Source organism: Notolepis coatsorum (assembly GCF_963971535.1).
Source record: "Notolepis coatsorum genome assembly, chromosome: 11".
NCBI lineage: Eukaryota > Metazoa > Chordata > Actinopteri > Aulopiformes > Paralepididae > Notolepis > Notolepis coatsorum.
The window spans coordinates 77,926,820-77,946,230 of NC_140175.1; the positions used below are offsets into that span (position 1 = coordinate 77,926,820).

A 19,411-nucleotide genomic window follows, 5' to 3' on the forward strand; every position below is an offset into this window, starting at 1 on the left:
CTTCACTCAGACTGTACTACAGCAATAGATACCACCCCTTCTCTCAGGCTGTACTAACTACAGCACTAGATACCACCCCTTCTCTCAGGCTGTACTACAGCAGTAGATACCACCCCTTCTCTCAGGCTGTACTACAGCAGTAGATACCACCCCTTCTCTCAGGCTGTACTACAGCAGTACCATCTCCTCTCAGGCTGTACTACAGCAGTAGATACCACCAAGGTTCCTTTGAGTCATAATAAAGTTGAAAAGCGGTGAATTGATTTAGTCATACATTTTATTGACAAAAGCATCACTATAATCCCTTCATTGTATGACAACATCGTTTCAGTTTGGACATTCATAACATACTAGTACTGGTAATGTTACCCTGCAGGGGGGAAGGCATGGAATCATAAACAAAATAGGAAATGGTGGTCAATGTAGTTATTGTACCCGACCCTGCAGTATGTCTATTGAGCCCGATCTCGCAAAAAATATGCAAATAAAGTACTAATGCACCACAGGAAATTATAAGTAATACACATTTACGTATTGTATCGAAAATAACGTACGTATTTTAAGTTCCCCTAACCCTTAATGTCTTAACCATAACCGCTAAGCGAATGTTAAAACTAACCTCAACTCTAACTATAATCATAGTTAAATAGTGACGAGAGCACTCGCCCGCAACTGCTATAATCATTCCTGGTTTGTTTTGGTACTTTTGACGATACAAAACCTAAATACATTACTTATATATTACATTATGTACTGTGATGGATTAGGACTTTGTTTTCTGACCAGACCATGTTGTTCTCAGCAATTAGTACTTTGTTTACTGATGAGACCATGTTGGTCTCAGCGATTAGTACTTCGTTTTCTGATGAGACCATGTTGTTCTCAGCGATTAGTACTTTGTTTACTGATGAGACCATGTTGGTCTCAGCAATTAGTACTTTGTTTTCTGATGAGACCATGTTGGTCTCAGCGATTAGTACTTTGTTTTCTGATGAGACCATGTTGGTCTCGGCGATTAGTACTTTGTTTTCTGATGAGACCATGTTGGTCTCAAAGATTAGTACTTTGTTTTCTGATGAGACCATGTTGGTCTCAGCGATTAGTACTTTGTTTTCTGATGAGACGATGTTGGTCTCAGAGATTAGTACTTTGTTTTCTGACGAGACCATGTTGGTCTCAGACCAAATAACCACATGATGTCTACAAGGTTAATAGCTATATCTACAACCTCTGAAGGAGGAGGAGCAGGCGAGGACGATAAGTTCACAGGGAACCAAGTGGTTATTTTCACGACATCTCACCGGCAGAGGACTGCATATACACTCCTGTAGGGACGGTGCTCAAACCCGACTCCCTGTGAGGAGAGCGCCCCCTCTCGCTCCTCCTCTCTGAAGACGTACATCCATACAGGCTTGTTCCGCCTCCGTCCGGTGTCCTGGTGGTCGTGTGTATAAAACAAAGAAAACACTCACATCTCGTTCAGTCAAACACGAGTGTAACGAGTCCGTTATAGACTTGCTCTCCAAGTCTGAGAGTCAAAGTCACTGAAGCAGAGTAGTAAAAAAATCTTCCGCCCGAAACAAACCCATTGGTGAAAGGCAGCAAAATGCACAACAGTTTGTAGATCCGTCCTGGTAACGGAGCAAAGCCTGACCCTGGACTGAATACTCTCCTCCATTCTAGGCCAACCGAGCGGCAGAGCCTGCCTTTCTGTAGCAGAGCAGACGTCCGCCTGGCTAACTTGTTTGCCGCTCAGGCACCAGTCCTCCCAACCCTTCCTCGAACGTCCGATCAAAACACGCGATCGAACTCAGTCTGGCTGGTGGTGGCCGGGTTCCTGTTCTGATTGGGCTGCTGCTGGGGCATGTGACCCCTCCTCCGTGGTGGGGCCAGGTACTCGAACATGGAGGTGTTGTGCGTGGAGAGCATGTTCTTCAGGTCCGAGGGCATGGGGTCGGACCAGAAGAAGTCGTGGTTGAGGGCGTCGTCGCTGTCCGTCCGCTGGACGGGGTCCAGGACCAGCAGCTTGTCGATCAGGTCCAGGGCGTAGTGGTCTTTGACGTAGGCCTTCAGACGGTCCTTTACCTTCCTCTTCTGGCCCTTGGGCAGCTCCATCTTCTGGTACAGCTCGTATTTCTTGTCCACACCGGGCCACACCTGAATAACAATTCAGATTTAACAGTTAAAGTTCAGCCAAAATTAAATTGGCTATGTGTCTAATAAGCCCGTCGCTTATCAATGACTTGTTTGCAGTCAACATTGTCGAAACGGATTTTTTTTTAAATCGGTACATTACCAACGCTCGTTTTTTGAAACTTCTAGAAAAAAAATAGATTCTGCACGAATCGCTCTTTAGTGGAATACACAAAACACTAGGGCTGACCTTCGATTTTTCTTTGGAATTCGAAGCTTGTTGTGGGAATTGTACAGCCCTTTGTTCAACTTCTTCAGTGCTGTAAAGTTTAAACCTTTTTAAATCTTAGACAAACTAAACACTTTGCTTCCATGAAATATTGTAAGCAGTCATTTGAGGCTTTATAAAAGCAGCACAATGAACACAAATCTGTCAGTGCGGAGTCCGACCTAATCTTAAATAACAAACAGCATTGATTGTTGTAATTAACAAAGAGGGGCAGAGTTGATTTTGCAAAAAAAAAAATATATATAATAATAATTTCATTTTTTTTTTTTTTTTATAATATTTTTTTCTCATATTCGAATCCCATGCCCATCGAACGAAGCTTCGAAGTATTTAAGACAGCCCTACAAAACACGCTGTCATTTTTCGGCCTATTTATGAATCGTTTTCAAATAAACGCTAGATTATAGATAGTATATGTGTACTTATGCACGCTAGATAAGCGGGCTGAAAAATCGATTATCCATTTCCTGATAAGCACACACACACATATGGGCAGTGATGCCACAGATTACTTGTAAAAGTAATCCGATTACTGATTACTGATTACTCCTTTAAAAAGTAATCCAAGTTACTTTACTGATTACTTGATTATCAGAGTAACTTAGTTACTTTGAAAGTAACTAGGTTACGAAGTCGTCGTTCCCCCAACAGTTTTTTTTAAACGCTTTATTGAAAGTGCATAAATTGTTTTTAACTTGTTTCTCTGCACATAACGTAAATTGTTAAACTAGTGCTTCAGCTTCTGTACCATCAAGTATGGTAAAGCAACAGTCTATGATGCTCACAGCATTAGAGCAGCCAGCCAGTGGTTTTACAAAACCAGTGTATCCATTCACATCTAACAAATGCAGGCTGAACTATTCAATTATATCAACTGTAACTATTAAATTGTTTTTATAAATGTCTCTCTATAAACATACAAGCAGTCTCTCTTTAACATGTAAATTAACTGTAAATCTGGCAAATAAGAGCTTTTCTCTCTCTCTCTCTCTCTCTCTCTCTCTCTCTCTCACCTCTCTCTCTCTCACCCCTCTCTCTCTCTCTCTCTCTCTCACCCCTCTCTCTCTCTCTCTCTCTCTCTCTCTCACCCCATGCCTCTTTCTCTCCAACCCCACCCAGACAGCCTACATCTCTAATATAATAATAATAATAATAATAATAATAATAATAATAATAATAATAATAATAATTATAATAATAATAATTATTATTATTATTATTATTATAATATAATCCCTTCTCTCCCTCTCTGTGTGTATGTGTGTGCGCGTGTGCTTGTGCTTGTGTGTGTGTGTGTGTGTGTGTGTGTGTGTGTGTGTGTGTGTGTGTGTGTGTGTCTCTCCCCTCTCTCTGTCACTCGTGTTCTCCCACCTGAAGAACTGTGGGAGAGCATTAGAGCAGCCAGCCAGTGGTTTTACAAAACCAGTGTATCCATTCACATCTAACAAATGCAGGCTGAACTATTCAATTATATCAACTGTAACTATTAAATTGTTTTTATAAATGTCTCTCTAGTCTTCTTGCGGTTTCACTTCGTTTAGACAAGCGTTTTGGGGTGGAATTCTCAGACGAATGCAACGGTGCCCTGCTGTCAGACGATTGGCGCATATGTCACATGACGTGCTGTGAAGACCCGCCCTACTCTGCCTCTGATTCGCAGACTGTGGATGGGGAATGTGATTGGGCCAAAGCAGAGTCACTCACAGACAGAGAGTCCAGTCACGCCGCGAGGACACATTATTGTGTAACCCTTTCACTGCCACACCACGTCACTCCCAAATAAGAAAAACAGCTCAAAAATGTATTTTTGACTGTCGAAAACGAAATAAAATACTGCATTCCGCATGCATTATGAATTTATGATGAGATAGTAACGAAATAGTAATGCACAGCCACTTGGACAAGTAACTGCAATCAGATTACTGGCTTTTAAAGATTAACGCGTTAGATTACTATTTTCGGGGGAAGTAATCAGATTACAATAACGCGTTACTTAGTAACGCGTTACCGGCATCACTGCATATGGGACACGCTGAGATATGTGAAAAAAAACTCTGATTACCCCAAGACTGGTCAAATTGATTCCTTACCTCAGATCAGATGTTCTCCAAAAAGATTATTCCAATTCCTGATAGTCATTCCAAATATCTATCGTGTTTATTGATCCAACGCTGGGTACTGGAAACTAGGGCTGGGCGATATGGCAAAAAATCATATAGCGATAACGATATGATAATGTTATCATATCACTCGATATCGATAATTACCGAAGTTGTTATAAGTAAATTTTTAGTAATTTTTTTTTTTAAACAACAGATGTATGTTTATTTTGCAGCAATTCTTTGTCGTCGCCGCCATCTTTAGTGTTACATCCCCTCACACTCCAGTTCTCAGGCTGCAGCTGGTTTAAAAGCTAAAGTAAACCGGCTTCTCTGCTGGCTATGGCTCCAGGGGAGTTGAACAGTTCTGGCTCTGCTAGTTTCTTTTCTATCTTTTGGCGCTTTTTTGGTGGACAAACCACCGCACATGTGCACCGTGACTCGTGACTGGAGTCTAGCTCTGCTAGCACACATAGCCTACTGTGTACAGACGGTTTCAAACTGTATTTTAAATTAGAAAGCAAACAAAATAAATGGAGAAAAAAAATCTCAATTTGGTCAGTATTGTCATTTGGTGGGCAATGAATGGGATCGTCTCCGGTTACATGCCTGATAAGTAAAATGTGGATTCCGGAGTCTTTTTTTCCTATCCATTTCATTCAGTCCAATCCAAGTGCAATACCATCCGGAGAGACGATAGGGGGCGGTATTTTCCCTGTTCGAGCTCAAAGCCAGTCCCAATGGTAACGTAAGGCTAGATTGATGGTGGAAATCGCAAAAAATAAAATCTGCATGAAAAAAACAAGATTTCTCATGACTGGCACTCAAAGTGTTAAAGTAGAACTACGTTTCTGTCGCCCGACGGTTGAGCGCCATGCTCCAGGGCCCATTTCATGTATGCACGAGGAGACATAATAATGATAATCAGGAAGATTCGATAATGAGGTGAAAAATGACAGCGTGATAAGTGGATTCCACTAAAACGCTATTTTTGCGTCTTTTTCCAGGAATTACTCGGAAGCACCAAAACTATATTCATTCAAAACGGTATAAAACGGAAATGTACGGATGAAAAAATTGTTTTTTTGCACGTTGACTGGAAGTGTTATTAGACCCATAGCTTTTTGTAAAAAATCAAGCACTTTAAGCACTTCAAGGACGGACCTTGTGCGAACCCTGAATAGTGTACAATATCTGCACTAGTTCAGATACTCATTACTACTGTGCCACATAGAAGTGCTGCTTGGGCTGTTGTTGACAACTATCCATGTTTGTGAAATCTCTGATTGTACATCAACAGGGCATATCTTTCTTACTGCATCAGTCATAGGCCTCATAAACATACAGTACATTGGCTAGAAAAACAAAGATTCACAAATTTTGGGACAACTTAAGATTGTATTTTGGAACGGTTCTAAGAGGATGGTGAAAAAAGTTACATAAGATCGCAGAAGGGGGGAAATATTTTATTTCTTATTCTTTAGGGTGAACTACACCCTTTAACACTTTGACTGCCGGGACACGTCTTTTCACGTCTTTGCTGGCCATGCTAAAGTTGCCGGGGGACGCTGTACAGCGTCCTTATATCAATATTTCAAAAATCTGCGATCGGATTCATATTCCCCCTCCGCTGGCCTGAGATCCACCAGCAGGACCCACTGAGCTCTCTGGCGGTTCAGGAGCGCCATCTGGTGGCCGATCGGCGCAATCGCCACACAGGATATTGAATAGAGGTTGTCATGACGACCGTAGTATTTCCGGGCGCTCGCTATGGTTCATGGGACTCTGGCTCGTCACGCTACACGGTGATCGATTGGCAATAACTCGATAAACATGATTTAGACGTATATACCATTATACAAGCTGGAGATGGACCGGGTAAAAATATATCCCATAATGATAAAATTTCTACTCGACGATGATCGCCCAACGGCGCGCGGAGACTGGGGTGAGTTTTAGCGTGTAACGTTACCGTCTTAGATACTAACTGCTATTATCAACATTTGACCCACATTAGATGATTGGTATAACGCTGCCCACGGAATTATAAACGCCCCCTCGGCCATCCGGTCAACATCAGATGACGTGTAGTAACTTCTAGAAGTACGTCTAGTTGGAATTTTTTATATCGCGCTGATTGCCATCAAACTGCATTTCATCATCAATATAATGCATTTGGGGCTATATATCACGTTCTGGAGAAAGCTGCAGAAAGAGATGAAAACATACTTATACATTAGACCATACTTTACTATGAATATGTGAATGAAAAAGTTTAACGTTGCTACACAATGAACAATACATATAGGACTTTGAATGGGCCCTAATAATGGCAATGTAGCAATAGAATTTAAAAAGTTATAGCCCTGCAAAGAAGGGGACTTTCTCCATAGACAAATAGCGCTGGCAATCTATGGTATATCATTAATTTAACCCAAGGCAACCAAAGTGTTAAGATCACATGCACCCCAAAGTTGTTGAAATGGCCCAACTTGGTCGGTTTTCAGGGTGCCGACATATTCAAAGGAATGCAACAAAACACACAGACGTTCAAGTGTTGAGATGTTTGACCATTTCGATTTCACAAAACCTGGATTACTGTAGAAACGCTGTTCTTATTTAAACCATATTTTGTATGCACTTTAACTCATTCTGCGCCACGGGTCGGGGCGCCAGAGGGCGCTATTACGCCAGCACTGTAAGTCAATGGGGCGCTTTGTTCACTTGCGAGTGCTTAAAATATATCTTATTAGTGGCGGCTGGGTGGCGCAGCGGACATTGCGCTAGTCACCAACGCAAGAGACACCGGGTTCGACTCCGGCTGCCGGCACTGCCTCCGGCTTGGGCCAGCCGTCATACTAGGGCTGGGCGATATGGCCTCTAAATGATATCACGATATGTTTTGGCTCTATTGCGATACACGATATATATCGCAATATTTTGACATTTTCTCTAAAGCACTTAAAAATGCTTGATTTAACCCTTTGATGGATACGGTCACGCAAATATGATGATTATAATAGTCCCTGCATTAAAGGATGAAGATGCTTTGAAAAATAATTAAATTATATCGAATCCGGCTGTCAACGTTGCCTCCGTCATACTGGCTCAATTGGCAGAGTCAGCGGGAGGGTCGTTGTAAACAGCGACTCCTACAGGTCGGTCAGGGCGCCTGCACAGCGAGGAAGGGAGATGGTGAGGGTAGTGTGAGCCTCCCACACGTTACACCTTGCCAATGAGAGTCCGCGCTGGCAGGTGAAAAGAAGTGGCTGGCTGACTCCGCATGTATCGGAGGGGACATGCGATAGTATCCATCAACCCTCCCTAGACCGACCAGTGGGGGGCACATGCGAGCAACAACCAGGAAGGGGAGGGGGGAATTGGCACGACTAAATTGGGATGGGAGAAAAACAGAAAAAGTGGATCAAAAAATAATAATAATTAAATGAAGTTTATAAAATTTTAAAAGAGTAGTCTACTGACACTAATAGACATTTTTTTATTAACATTTTTTATTAACATCTAAGACAATCTATATAAAAACTCTTGGGTGCCTAAGACTTTTGCACAGTACTGTGTTTTCTATCCACTTTAGCCAAAAATAGACATATAAACTGTATGGATGAGGGTTTGTGCAAAACATCACAATGTCCACGATACGTTTAAAAAGTGTATCGTTAATTAACTGTACCCGATATTTATTTAATATAGTCATATTGCCCACCCCTACGTCATACTAATTCAATTGGCAGAATTAGCGGGTGGAAGTCGATGGGTGGTAATCTGGACGTTGTGGACAGCGACTCCTACAGGTCGGTTGGGGACGCCTGCACAGCAGAGACAGGAAATAGCGGGGGTAGTGTGAGCCTCCCACACGTTATACCTCGCCAATGAGAGTCCGCGCTGGCAGGTGGAAAGATGCGACAGGCTGCCTCCTCGTGTACCGGAGGGGAGACGTGATGCAAGGCTTCTATCCTCCCTACAACCGGCCAGTGGGGGGCATATGCGAGCAACGTTCAAGACAGGGGAGGGAAGAATTGGCACATTGGAATTGGGATGGGAGAAAAATAGAAAGGAGAAAAAGTGGATCAAAGAAGATAAATATATCTTATATTATATCTATGGGTCTAATACACCCGTCGATTGTCAGTGAGTTGCTTCCAGTCAACATGTACAAAACTAAAACATCGGTACATTTCCGTCTTATACCACTTTGAATAAGAGTAGTTTTGGTGATTTCTAGTAATCCCAGGAAGACGCGATAATAGGCCTTTAGTGGAATACACAACATGTTGTCATTTTTCGCCTGATTATCGAATCTTCCTGAAATCAATGCTAGATCATCATTATTATCCTAAGTTCCTCGTGCAAGAATGAAGAGGGCCCCCCCCCCCCCCCCCCCCTGCCACCAACGGCACACAGCCACACATACACACACAGACAGCGTTGATCGGGGTAGAAATAAATATCAGATCAACGATCAAATTTATATATAGTGTAAATTTGTATCTGATGTAATGCAAAAGAAATAATCCAATTATCTGATCGCCATTCCAAATACTGCTGGTGGAGGTCCGTACCACATTACCGACCGTTACACTGACGGGCGGGCGGGGTTACTGTTCCATGCCATCGTTGTTGAGGCCTACCTCGCCTGAGTATTTAAACCACGCCTGCACGGCTCGGATCTTCCCAGAAAAGAAACCCCATTCCCAATGGGGTGCAATACCAGCTGGAAGGCGTAGGCGGTGGTATTTGCCCTTTTGCGAGCTCAGACCCATTCCCAACGATAACATCAGGCTGGATGGATGAAAATGAATGGATCGCTAATAAAATAAATAACGATTAAAACCCGACTATACTCGTGATTGGCGCTCAAGCGATGGCGAGTTAACCCGGCTATCATCGGGCCTGGCGCTGAATGAGTTAATGACAACTCTCATGTGCGCATAGTCACTGCTAAGAAGAAATGATGCAGCAGCAGCGTTGTCATGGTGACTTACCTCAGCAGTAATGGAGCCACACAGCTGGCTGATGAGGGTGAGCTGGTGCTGCTCCGTGTTGCCCTGCATGATGGGACTCCTGGTCCACATCTCAGCCATAATGCAGCCTGCACCCCACAGGTCTATAGGAGGCCCATAGTCTCGCTCGCCTAGCAAAGAAACAGCCTTTATTAACCTCTTAAGCCCGACCGACCCGGTACAAGGTTTCATTTCACGTCATAAATAGATCAATAGTCAGTATTAACCTCCTAAGCCCGACGTGTCGGTACCAGACCCAAGCCATAAATCCATCTCTAGACTGTATGAATAAAAGTTGCATTTTTTTTTCACATGTAGCCAAGAGTAAAGACCCTAACCAGGTCACAACAGCAGTCATAGTGTATATTTTCAGCAATACGTTTGTTTACCAATAGGTTAAAGTGTTATTAGTAGGGGTGTAACGGTACACAGAAGCCACGGTTCGGTACGTACCTCGGTATTGGGGTCACGGTTCGGTACAACAGAAAAAAATATTTATAATAATTATATAATTTTTATATATATATTATATTTATGATAATAATAATAATTAAATAGAATAATTTTCTATAGGCTTGCCGTGGTAGTCAGTGATACTGGTGTCATTCTGTGTTCAGGCATCCACTTGCCTACTGCCCCTTTAACAACTTATCCTTGCGCATCCTTAACACTTTGAGTGCCAGCGACGTGTTATGTCGTTATTTCATGCCCCCCGTTGAGTGCCGACGACGCAAATTGTAGTTTTTTTTTTTTTTATTTATTAGCGATCTGAATTCATATTTCATCAACCGAGTCTCCCGTTGGTACAGCAGCCCCTCTAGGAGCTCCGATGGGAAAATACCGCCCCCTGTCGTCTATCCCTGTGTAACTGCAGGCCATTCGATTACACTGGTGGATCTGTGGGGGGGGGGGGGGGGGGGGGAGCCTACTGGCTCCACTATGCTGGCGAGGGATCTGATGAAGAGGGAAGTGATCGCGAGATGGAAAGCAGCCTGGAATATATATTTACATCAGCCAATAATCAATCAATAAACGCGATCAATATTTGGAATGGCGATCAGGAATTGGAATAATCTTTTTGGAGAACATCTGATCTAAGGTAAGGAGTCTATGTTACCAGTTTTAGGATAATCAGAGCCGTTTTCACTGAGATAACAGCGCGTCCCGTATGTGTATATGCGCATGTGTGTGTGCTGTTGAGGAAATAAGAGAATCAATTTCTCAGCTCGCTTCTATAGCGTGCATAAGTACACATATACTATCGATAATCTAGCGTTTAATTGAAAACGATTCATAAATAGGCCGACAAATGACAAAGTGTCTAGTGTATTGGAGAATATTCCAATAAATGCCATTTATGACGGAATCTTTCTATTTTCCTGAAGTTTGAGAGAACGATAGCTTTTCGAAATGCTATAAAAATGATATGAACCGATTAAAAAACAATCCGTTTCGACAATGTTGACTGCAAACAAGTCATTTATAAGCGACGGGCAGATTAGACACATAGCCATAATTTAAAACATAGATGATGCGTTTTTAACGCTATCATTGAAGTGGGTGGCGGCATTCAAGGGGGTAAAAAGGAAAACACAGCCGGCACTGAAAGTGTTAAGTTTTAGTTTCATTTCCAGAGAGAATTAACTTCACGACGAGACTGAAGACTAGAGAACAGATGACATGTTACTTACAACAATGGCAGCGGATTATTTGGATTTAAACACAGTGGAGCTCAGATGATCTGTCCGGAAAAGTATGTTTTTTTTTTTTAATTTGATTGTGGGGATAATGTTGATGCGTTTGTTGGCGCGCGTGTGTGTCGGCAACGCGTGTTGTGTGTCTTTCCATTGGTTTCATTTGGTTAACGTTATTGAGCGAACCAGAAAATGACCCTGCAGCTGTTCCAATGTATGTAAATGTGCCTTTCTCGTGCACTTTCGCCCGCTCTGAACTGAAGTCGGAGAGGGAGGGATGCGGAGCGTTTTGCGCGTGCTCCCGACTGCGTGTGTGTGTGGGGGGTGCTCCGTGTCCCTCTCTCTCTGTATCCCGACTGTGACGGTGTGCCGCGCGCTGTTCTCGCATGTGCGATTGGTGTGTTTGCGCTGAGGCGTATTCGTCGTATGGCGCGCGTACCGCACCATGATGGCCGTACCGTAAATTTGCGGCACGAATACATGTACCGTTACACCCCTAGTTATTAGTGAACTATTCGTTTTTGAAATGCATTAATTTACAAGCGATTATCCACCATTTAGAATTTGCGTCGCAATTTTGTTTGTAGTCATATGAGACGAGACCGTGAGCTTTGAATGAGCATTGAAATTTCAATAGCTCATGACAGCTTCCTGCAAGCAAATGACTTGTGGATGATTTTTTTCTCTTATTTTTCGGGATTATCTACCACAAAACTGAACGTTATTGGCATAGATTGGAGCGCAGTTAGTTTGTCTACCTTCTGTGAACGTTTAGCAACAATCCGCGTTGCAAACAGATTCTTATATTAAATATATTTAGTTTTTAAGAATTTGTAAAGGATAGGCAAAAATAAGCATGTGCTTCAGCCTATTATTTTTTTCGGTTGTTGATTTTGGATTTTGTGTGAGCTTGCCTTGAATATGTACATTTGTGATTTTTCTCTTTTTTCTTTTCCTTTTACGGGTGTGTAATTTTGTCTGTAAACAAGACCAAAAAATAAACGTCATTCATTAAAAATGGTGGAGCTATAGCCATTATAAGAAATAACTGTACTTACAGTAGATTTCATTCAAGGTTCTTGCTGCACGCCTGGTGATACTAAATCCAAATTGAATGCCATTGGAAAGAGTAGATTTGGCCCGATCCATAGATGTGCAAGTTGGCTATAATAAGGTAATTTATAGGCCTGATATTCTATAATAATATTTCAAATTGCATGTGTCCGGATAGCAGAAATCGACAAAACCTTCCGTTTAATCATCTTCCTTTTATTAATTTGCTTAGATTTTTTGTACACGTGATCTCAAGAAGGTGCTGGACGAGCTCAGTGGCAGTTTTTCATGTCTGGCCATTTTTAGCATAGATAGCCTCTAATGCAGCTTATTAGTGCGTGTGAACGTTTGCATGTTTCAACCACCTCCTATAATAGTGGGGGTCGCAGCTCTCCGACACCGTTATTTCGGGGGTCGCAGTCTGAAAACTTTGGGAAGCCCTGTCTTAGACAATACCTACAAGCAGTTGGGAAAAGACCAGTGACTACAAGCTACTGTAAAAGTTTGAAAGGGTCAGTGACAGGGGGGTCTAAGTTCAATGTATTTTAACTTTGGAGCAATGTGCAGGATTGATCCACATCGTTCTGACTCGTGGGGAAACGTCTCGGTTGAACACAGCAGCCAAGGAATTTCTGTCACAGTAACTGGACACGAATACCAGAATCCATGATCTACAAACACCCATTTTGCCCGTCATACCAGACGAAGCCAAGGACCAGCATAAGTGGCGCGCATGAATTCATAGTGTATTTGTTACATTAAAACGGTGGATGGAGGCATCCGGCACACCCTGGCGGTCTCTTACCGAGCAGAAGCTCTGGAGGCCTGTACCACAGTGTGACCACGCGGTTTGTGTAGCGGTTTCCCTGGCTGTTCTTGGCCAGACTGAAGGCTCGCGCCAGGCCAAAGTCGGCCAACTTCAGCACGCCGTCTCTGGTGATGAGCACGTTGGCCGCCTTCATGTCTCTGTGGAGGATCTGGATCGAGAGAGAGTGACAACAATGGAGATTCTTTTAGACTTCAAGAAAAATAAGAACCACGCTGACTGAGCGAGGCTTGTCTCACGCAGCGGTGGTTTGGCCAAACCCTCAAACAAAATAACTTCTTTCAAAATTTAATTCTGAATCCCACGCCCCTTTCTCCCATCTCTCTCGACGCACAACTTGCCAGAAATTATAAAAAATACTTCAGAGGGTCCACATGGAGAGGCAGTAACACAATGTCGCTGTGCATTTCCAAATGTCAGGAAGTGGCACCGAAAGGCAAAGAAAAGCCACCAAAAGGCCCACCACCACAGTGGCTGGTAAGAGTGACACACTGCTGGCAAATTCTATCTGCACTTGGTGGATGTTAATTAGTAATTAAAGTACGAACTTCTGTTGGAACCTGGTGTAATATTAAATGTTTGAACTGCAAACATGTGATCAAATTCAATATTAGAGCACTGCTAATAAAGCTTGCCGCGTTTAAAGCAGTATTCACTCTGGGGGCTGACATCTTGATTAGAACATTAAATTCTTTATTTTCACTCCAAGTCGTATTCTATTCATCATGGCAACGCCCAGTACAGCGTTTCCGTTAGCCGGTAATTACCGGTATTTGACAGGCAAAATCTGTTGAAGTCCGACAAATTTAATCTCTCCGGTCATAGTGTCCGGTGAAAATAGTTCCCTCTGGGCAGTTTGATTATTTGAATTGTATTTGGATGGGCTGGAGTTGGGTGGCCTATGCGATGAACGAAACAATCATTGCGTTTGTTGTCGTTGCTTCGCCAAGCAGCCGGTCTGGTAATGACGACGCTGTGTCAGTGAGAGCTTGCTGCTGGATTTGCGGAAGGCATGCAGCTGCAGACCCACAGAACCCACCAGCTTTGCTGGCACAGTGCGGTCCCCAGACCTGGAAAGCTGCTCTGCGGGTCTGCAGCTGGATGCTTCTTGCAAACTAACTGCGGCCGGCTCGCGCTGATATATCAGCTGCCAGCTCGCTGACACAGGATGTCATTGACCGGCTGCTTGGTGAAGCAACGACAAATGTAATGATTGTTTCGTTCATCGCATAGGCTATTTAATTTTAGCCTATTTTAATACAATTCAAATAATCAAATTGTGCTTAGAGGGAATTATTTTCACCGGACATTATGAGCAGCAGCACCAAGTCGTTGGGAGGTGGAGATATACATCACGGCGCAAACCCACGATAATGTTGCCGTCTCTCTGCCAAATTTCTCAGTTCTTCGATTGATATAATTAATACAAATGTCCAATATAACGGAATTAGTTAGCTCATAAAAATGTGATTATAACAGACTGCTGTTTATTAAGGTCGGGCAGACTGCCCACCGACACCTCAAGTCGGCAGCAGCACGCAGTCTCGAGGGACTTATTTTATTTGGAATATATTAATGACTGTATATACGCAAAAGTAGTCTAGTTTTAAGTTAAAATATTATAAATGCCTTGATGATGTCATTCTTTATATAGGCCTATCAATTGTTTTTAAGCTCAATAAACTCTGACCGGAATTTATCCCATTTGTCCGGTAGATTGAAATCTACCGGACACTCAGACCTGCAAAAAAAAATTCTAACGGAAACCCTGGCCCAGTATGTCAACATTTTGAGATGTTGGAACCATTTCAACAACTTCGGGGTAAGTATTTGACAAATCAGTGGGTCGGTCTTGATGTTTAGGTCAAATGTTTCAGAGTAAGTCAAATGAAATCAAATGAGATCAAAAGTGAATTTCAGTCTACCGGTATGTTAATTTGCCCGACTGCGATATGAAGTGAGTCAAGCGTAGCAGTTAGGGGTGGAACGGTACGCATTCGAACCGTACACCGTTCGGCCGTGTGTGTATTGTACGGTTCACGGGATGAGCAAAAAAAAATCTTCATTTGGCACAGAGCCAGGAGAGGTGATGCGCCAGCTGCTCAGCTGTGGAAATTGCAAGCGCAATATATTATAAATCAATCTTCATTACGACTAGAGTTGTGACTAGATACTGCCTAAAATGCTGGTATCGGAATCGGCGAGTACGCCGAAAGGCTAGCCTCCGATACCCAGGCCCGGACTGGCCATCGGGAGCACCGGGAGTTTTCCCGGTGGCCTGGCCTGCACAGATTAAAAAAAAAAAAATTATATTAATTAAAAAAAAAAAAAAAAAAAAAAAAAAAAAAAAATTGCCAGGCCATTGTTTCTAGTTGTGGCGGCGGCGCGGCGCGATAGTTAGATAACCTAGGTGGGTGGGGAACAACCAGGATTTCACTGTCTGCGGCAGAGTTGGAGAACTATCTGACTCTCTCCCTCACGCGGATCACAATGGAGCCGTGCTGCCGCTTGTGATTGGTGGAGGCGACCAGGCGATACAACTGATTGTATTATTTGTCACGGCATACAGATATAAGCATTTAATGTATTAAAAACACAATAGTGTTGTGTCTTAATAGCTTATTATACTCAATCACTGTATAGAAGAATACCACTATCCAACATGCTGTTAAATTACCTACCAACTCCTAGCGGTTATATGGCTATAGAGTTAAGATACATGAATACCCATGTAAATGGGTATACAGGATGAATATAATAACATGAGCATTAGTAGGCCTGTGTTATGGCCAATTGTTTATTGAATTGCGGGACACTTATCTTATTGAAATGCGGGACATTGCTCTTCTCTTGCGGCATGCGGGACAGAGGGCTGAAATGCGGGACTGTCCCGCACAAATCGGGACGTTTGGTCACCCTAGCAGCTAGATGCTTGGAAATTGCTGCGTGTTGTGTGTAACACGCTGTAGCGTCCCCGGTCATGTTCGCGTTGCACCAAACGTTCCATGTTCTCCCAAACACGGAATTTCAGTCCAGATTAGGGCAAATTCTGCAATATTCCACGTTTACAGTCGATTCCGTTTTTATTGCTCAATTCCGCGATACCGTCTGCGATTCCGTGAACGCGGATTTCATATGGCTCTACATATACAGCTGTGATATGAAGTGAGAAAAACGTAGCAGGTACATATACAGCTGGGATATGAAGCTAGCAAAGTGTAGCAGTACATATACAACTGTGATATGAAGTGAGCAAAGCATAGCAGGTACATATACAATTGTGATATGAAGCGAGCAAAGCATAGTAGGTACATATATATTAGGGATGGGGGGGGAAATCGATACGTAGTAGTATCACGATACTTTGCGTGGCGATACTGTATCGATACAGGGACGCCAAGTATCGATATTAATTTTTTTTTTTTTAAATAAAAATACATTTTTATAAGGAAGTTGCATTGTTCATTTCAATACCTGTAATAGTACAGTAGTTCACACACACACGTGCATTCAGTTAAGTTGAAATATGACAAACAGTTCAGTTTGTCAGGTACATGCAACACAGATTACAGTGTTTACATCTGTCTGCTTGAGAAAATACCATGTTCTGCAATAAAAATGATTGAAGTGAGATGAACAGACTGATTTTTTTTTTTTATAAATAAAAAAATTGATAAAAAAATAATAATATCGCAATATCGTATCGCGGCTCAAGTATCGCGATAGTATCATATCGCGAGGTCTCTGGCGATTCCCACCCCTAATATATATATACAGCAGAGAACCAGCAACACAACCATCAGCTTTGGTGAAAAGCTCACCTTGTTTCTGTGGATGTAATACAGTCCGTTGAGCAGCATTTGCATGACCTTCTTGATCTCAGCCAGGGTGAACTTGACATTGGCATTGCTCAACAGCCCCGCCAGGTCGTGCTCACAGAAGTCAAACACCAGGTAGATGTTGCCTTTGTACCGGTTGTACTGTGTGGCTGGGAGAAGGACAGAATGGGAAATTAAAATAAGACAACCTTTACTTAGACGGACAAAAGCGATCAAAGACGTAATCAAAAGCTGTCTCTAAAAAATGTATCTCTAAAAATGCAAATAAGAAGTGTTAATAAGTTCACGCCAACATTCACTAATTTGCATAGCACACGTGTGATAACTGTGATAACATGACAGACGGAGAGCACGCATTACACCCATTTAAAGTCTCTGTATTGGTTGCTTGTTAGTTTTAGAATGAATTTTAAGATCCTTTTACTGGTTTTTAAAAACTAAAAAGGCAATGAACCTGCCATGTCTTTCTTATGTCCCTACATACATTGTGGGACAGGTGGCAAAATCTTAAATTTTATGTCACCTGGATTATTGTGCACCAGTATGGTCCTCTGCATCCAAAGGTCAACTAAAGAAATTGCAAACTGCCCAGAACAGAGCTGCACGGTTAGTCTTACATTGTTCCATGAGAACAAACACTATCAGTATGTACCATCAACCAATGTTCGCTCTAATTTTTTACGGTCTGAGTAAACACTCAAACCTCCTGAGCAGACATCAGCAACTACTGAGCAACATACATCACCTGCCGATTAATCGGTTAGTTGATAAGCGGCGGTTTGTAAAACATGAGAATCTTAATTTCCCTCAATGTCTAACATAAAAATCTATACATTTAGCTGATACACAGAAAAAAATAAAAAGGCATATTATATTCCTTAATCAAATATTTATTTGACCATTGATTGACGATACAGAGCAAAGTCCTTACTTTGACAGCGGCGGTGTGAGTCGTGTCACTAACTTTTGTCTTTTTAGGAGGCTGACTGGTCATTATTTTATTAAGTGAATTATAATGCGACTTCAAGGGTGACCATATTGTGATTTCTTTTTAAAGAGGACACTGCCTTCAGCCTCAAGATACTCGAAGTTTACTCGAAGATGCCTTATCATTTTAATATATTTAAAGTATGCCTCCTCTGTAGGGGTGGACGGTATAAACGCTATACGGTATAAACGGTATTAATTTGCTCTACGGTATGGATTTTGACTATACCGTTTAACCGGTAGAGCAGCTCTAAAATAGCAATGACGTCATGTAACCACAGCGCGACTATTTCAATCGCATTTGCCCCTAAAAATAGATAGAATTAGTCATAGATAATAGATATGTGCAAACTGGAAAAAGTTATTTAGGAGGCTTCGCGCAGTGGGCGTGTCAACATGCAATTGTCATTTCATAATAAACACATATCACCGCGGCGCACAGCAAGTTTCAATTTCAGTTCCTGGCATTTTTAACCAGTGGAGAAAGGTAAGATATTTCCCTATCGTTTTTCTTATATGAATTATTCTACGTTAATAAAACATACCTGGTGATCAACTACAGTTTGCTGTAAACATTACGATATGTGTGTAGTGTTATGATAACGACGGCAGCAGCGGGAGCCGGGAGGAAGGCGTGCAGCAGTGGATTTGCGAATAGCATGCAGCTGCAGAGCCGCAGAGCCAGTGGCTCTTTCAGGTCTGGTCACAGGCCCGTCAAACAGCGCCCCCCCACCCTTGCGCCGTTCTGACCCCCATCGTCTCTAAGCATTTTGTGTGTCAATTTGTTGACACATGTGTCAATTTGTTGACACATGTGTCAATTTGTTGACGCAATTGTCAATTCTTAAAGCTGAGGATGAGTGGCACCTTTGTCTCAATTCTTATTCAATTCAATTCGCTCTGCGGCTCTGCAGCTACATATGCTTCTAGCAAAATCCAGCCCCGCTGTTTGCAATGGGAGCAGGAGTCTCGACTCTGGACTTATTTTATTTGGAATATAATGACTTTATATGCAAAAGTAGCCTAGTTTTAAGTTACAATATTATAAATCTACATGCCTTGAGGATTTCATTCTTTATATAGCCTGCCTATCAGGCAAAAAAAATTATTCTAACAGAAACACTGATACCGTGATATATACCGTTACCGTCTATGCTTCAAATTATACCATGATATAAATTTTAGACCATACCGTCCACCCCTACTCCTCTGTATGGATATAAAATTATTGTTTATATTATTTTATATAACAAAATAATATCTCTCTATAACCAAAGTTACTCAACATGCTGTATTATGCCTAAAGTAATCGATCTGACAAATCTCAAGAAAATAACTAAATCAACCTATGACAAAATGTCAAGTCTTACTGGACAAAATAAATAAGAAAAATATGAAGTAAATAATACCTCTTGTGTATTAGAAAATCCAGCTTTAAAAAATATATCTTTGCATCTTTTCAATGTAATG

The 19,411-nt window shown here is 42.1% G+C and overlaps 1 protein-coding gene across 1 annotated transcript in view; it reads right to left on the reverse strand.

The window, feature by feature from the left end:
- Positions 1–268: 268 nt before the first annotated feature.
- The window catches only part of LOC311237447 (cyclin-dependent kinase 9), a 28,838-nt gene continuing 9,695 nt past the window's right edge, over positions 269–19,411 (reverse strand). Inside the window, exons 5-8 of the mRNA XM_084325335.1 lie at positions 16,937–17,103; positions 13,095–13,266; positions 9,525–9,673; positions 269–2,157 (exon numbers count right to left, since the gene is read on the reverse strand). Of these exons, the coding sequence (XP_084181461.1) occupies positions 1,792–2,157; positions 9,525–9,673; positions 13,095–13,266; positions 16,937–17,103 (854 nt within the window). The 3' untranslated portion in view covers positions 269–1,791. The remainder of the gene's footprint in view (positions 2,158–9,524; positions 9,674–13,094; positions 13,267–16,936; positions 17,104–19,411) is intronic.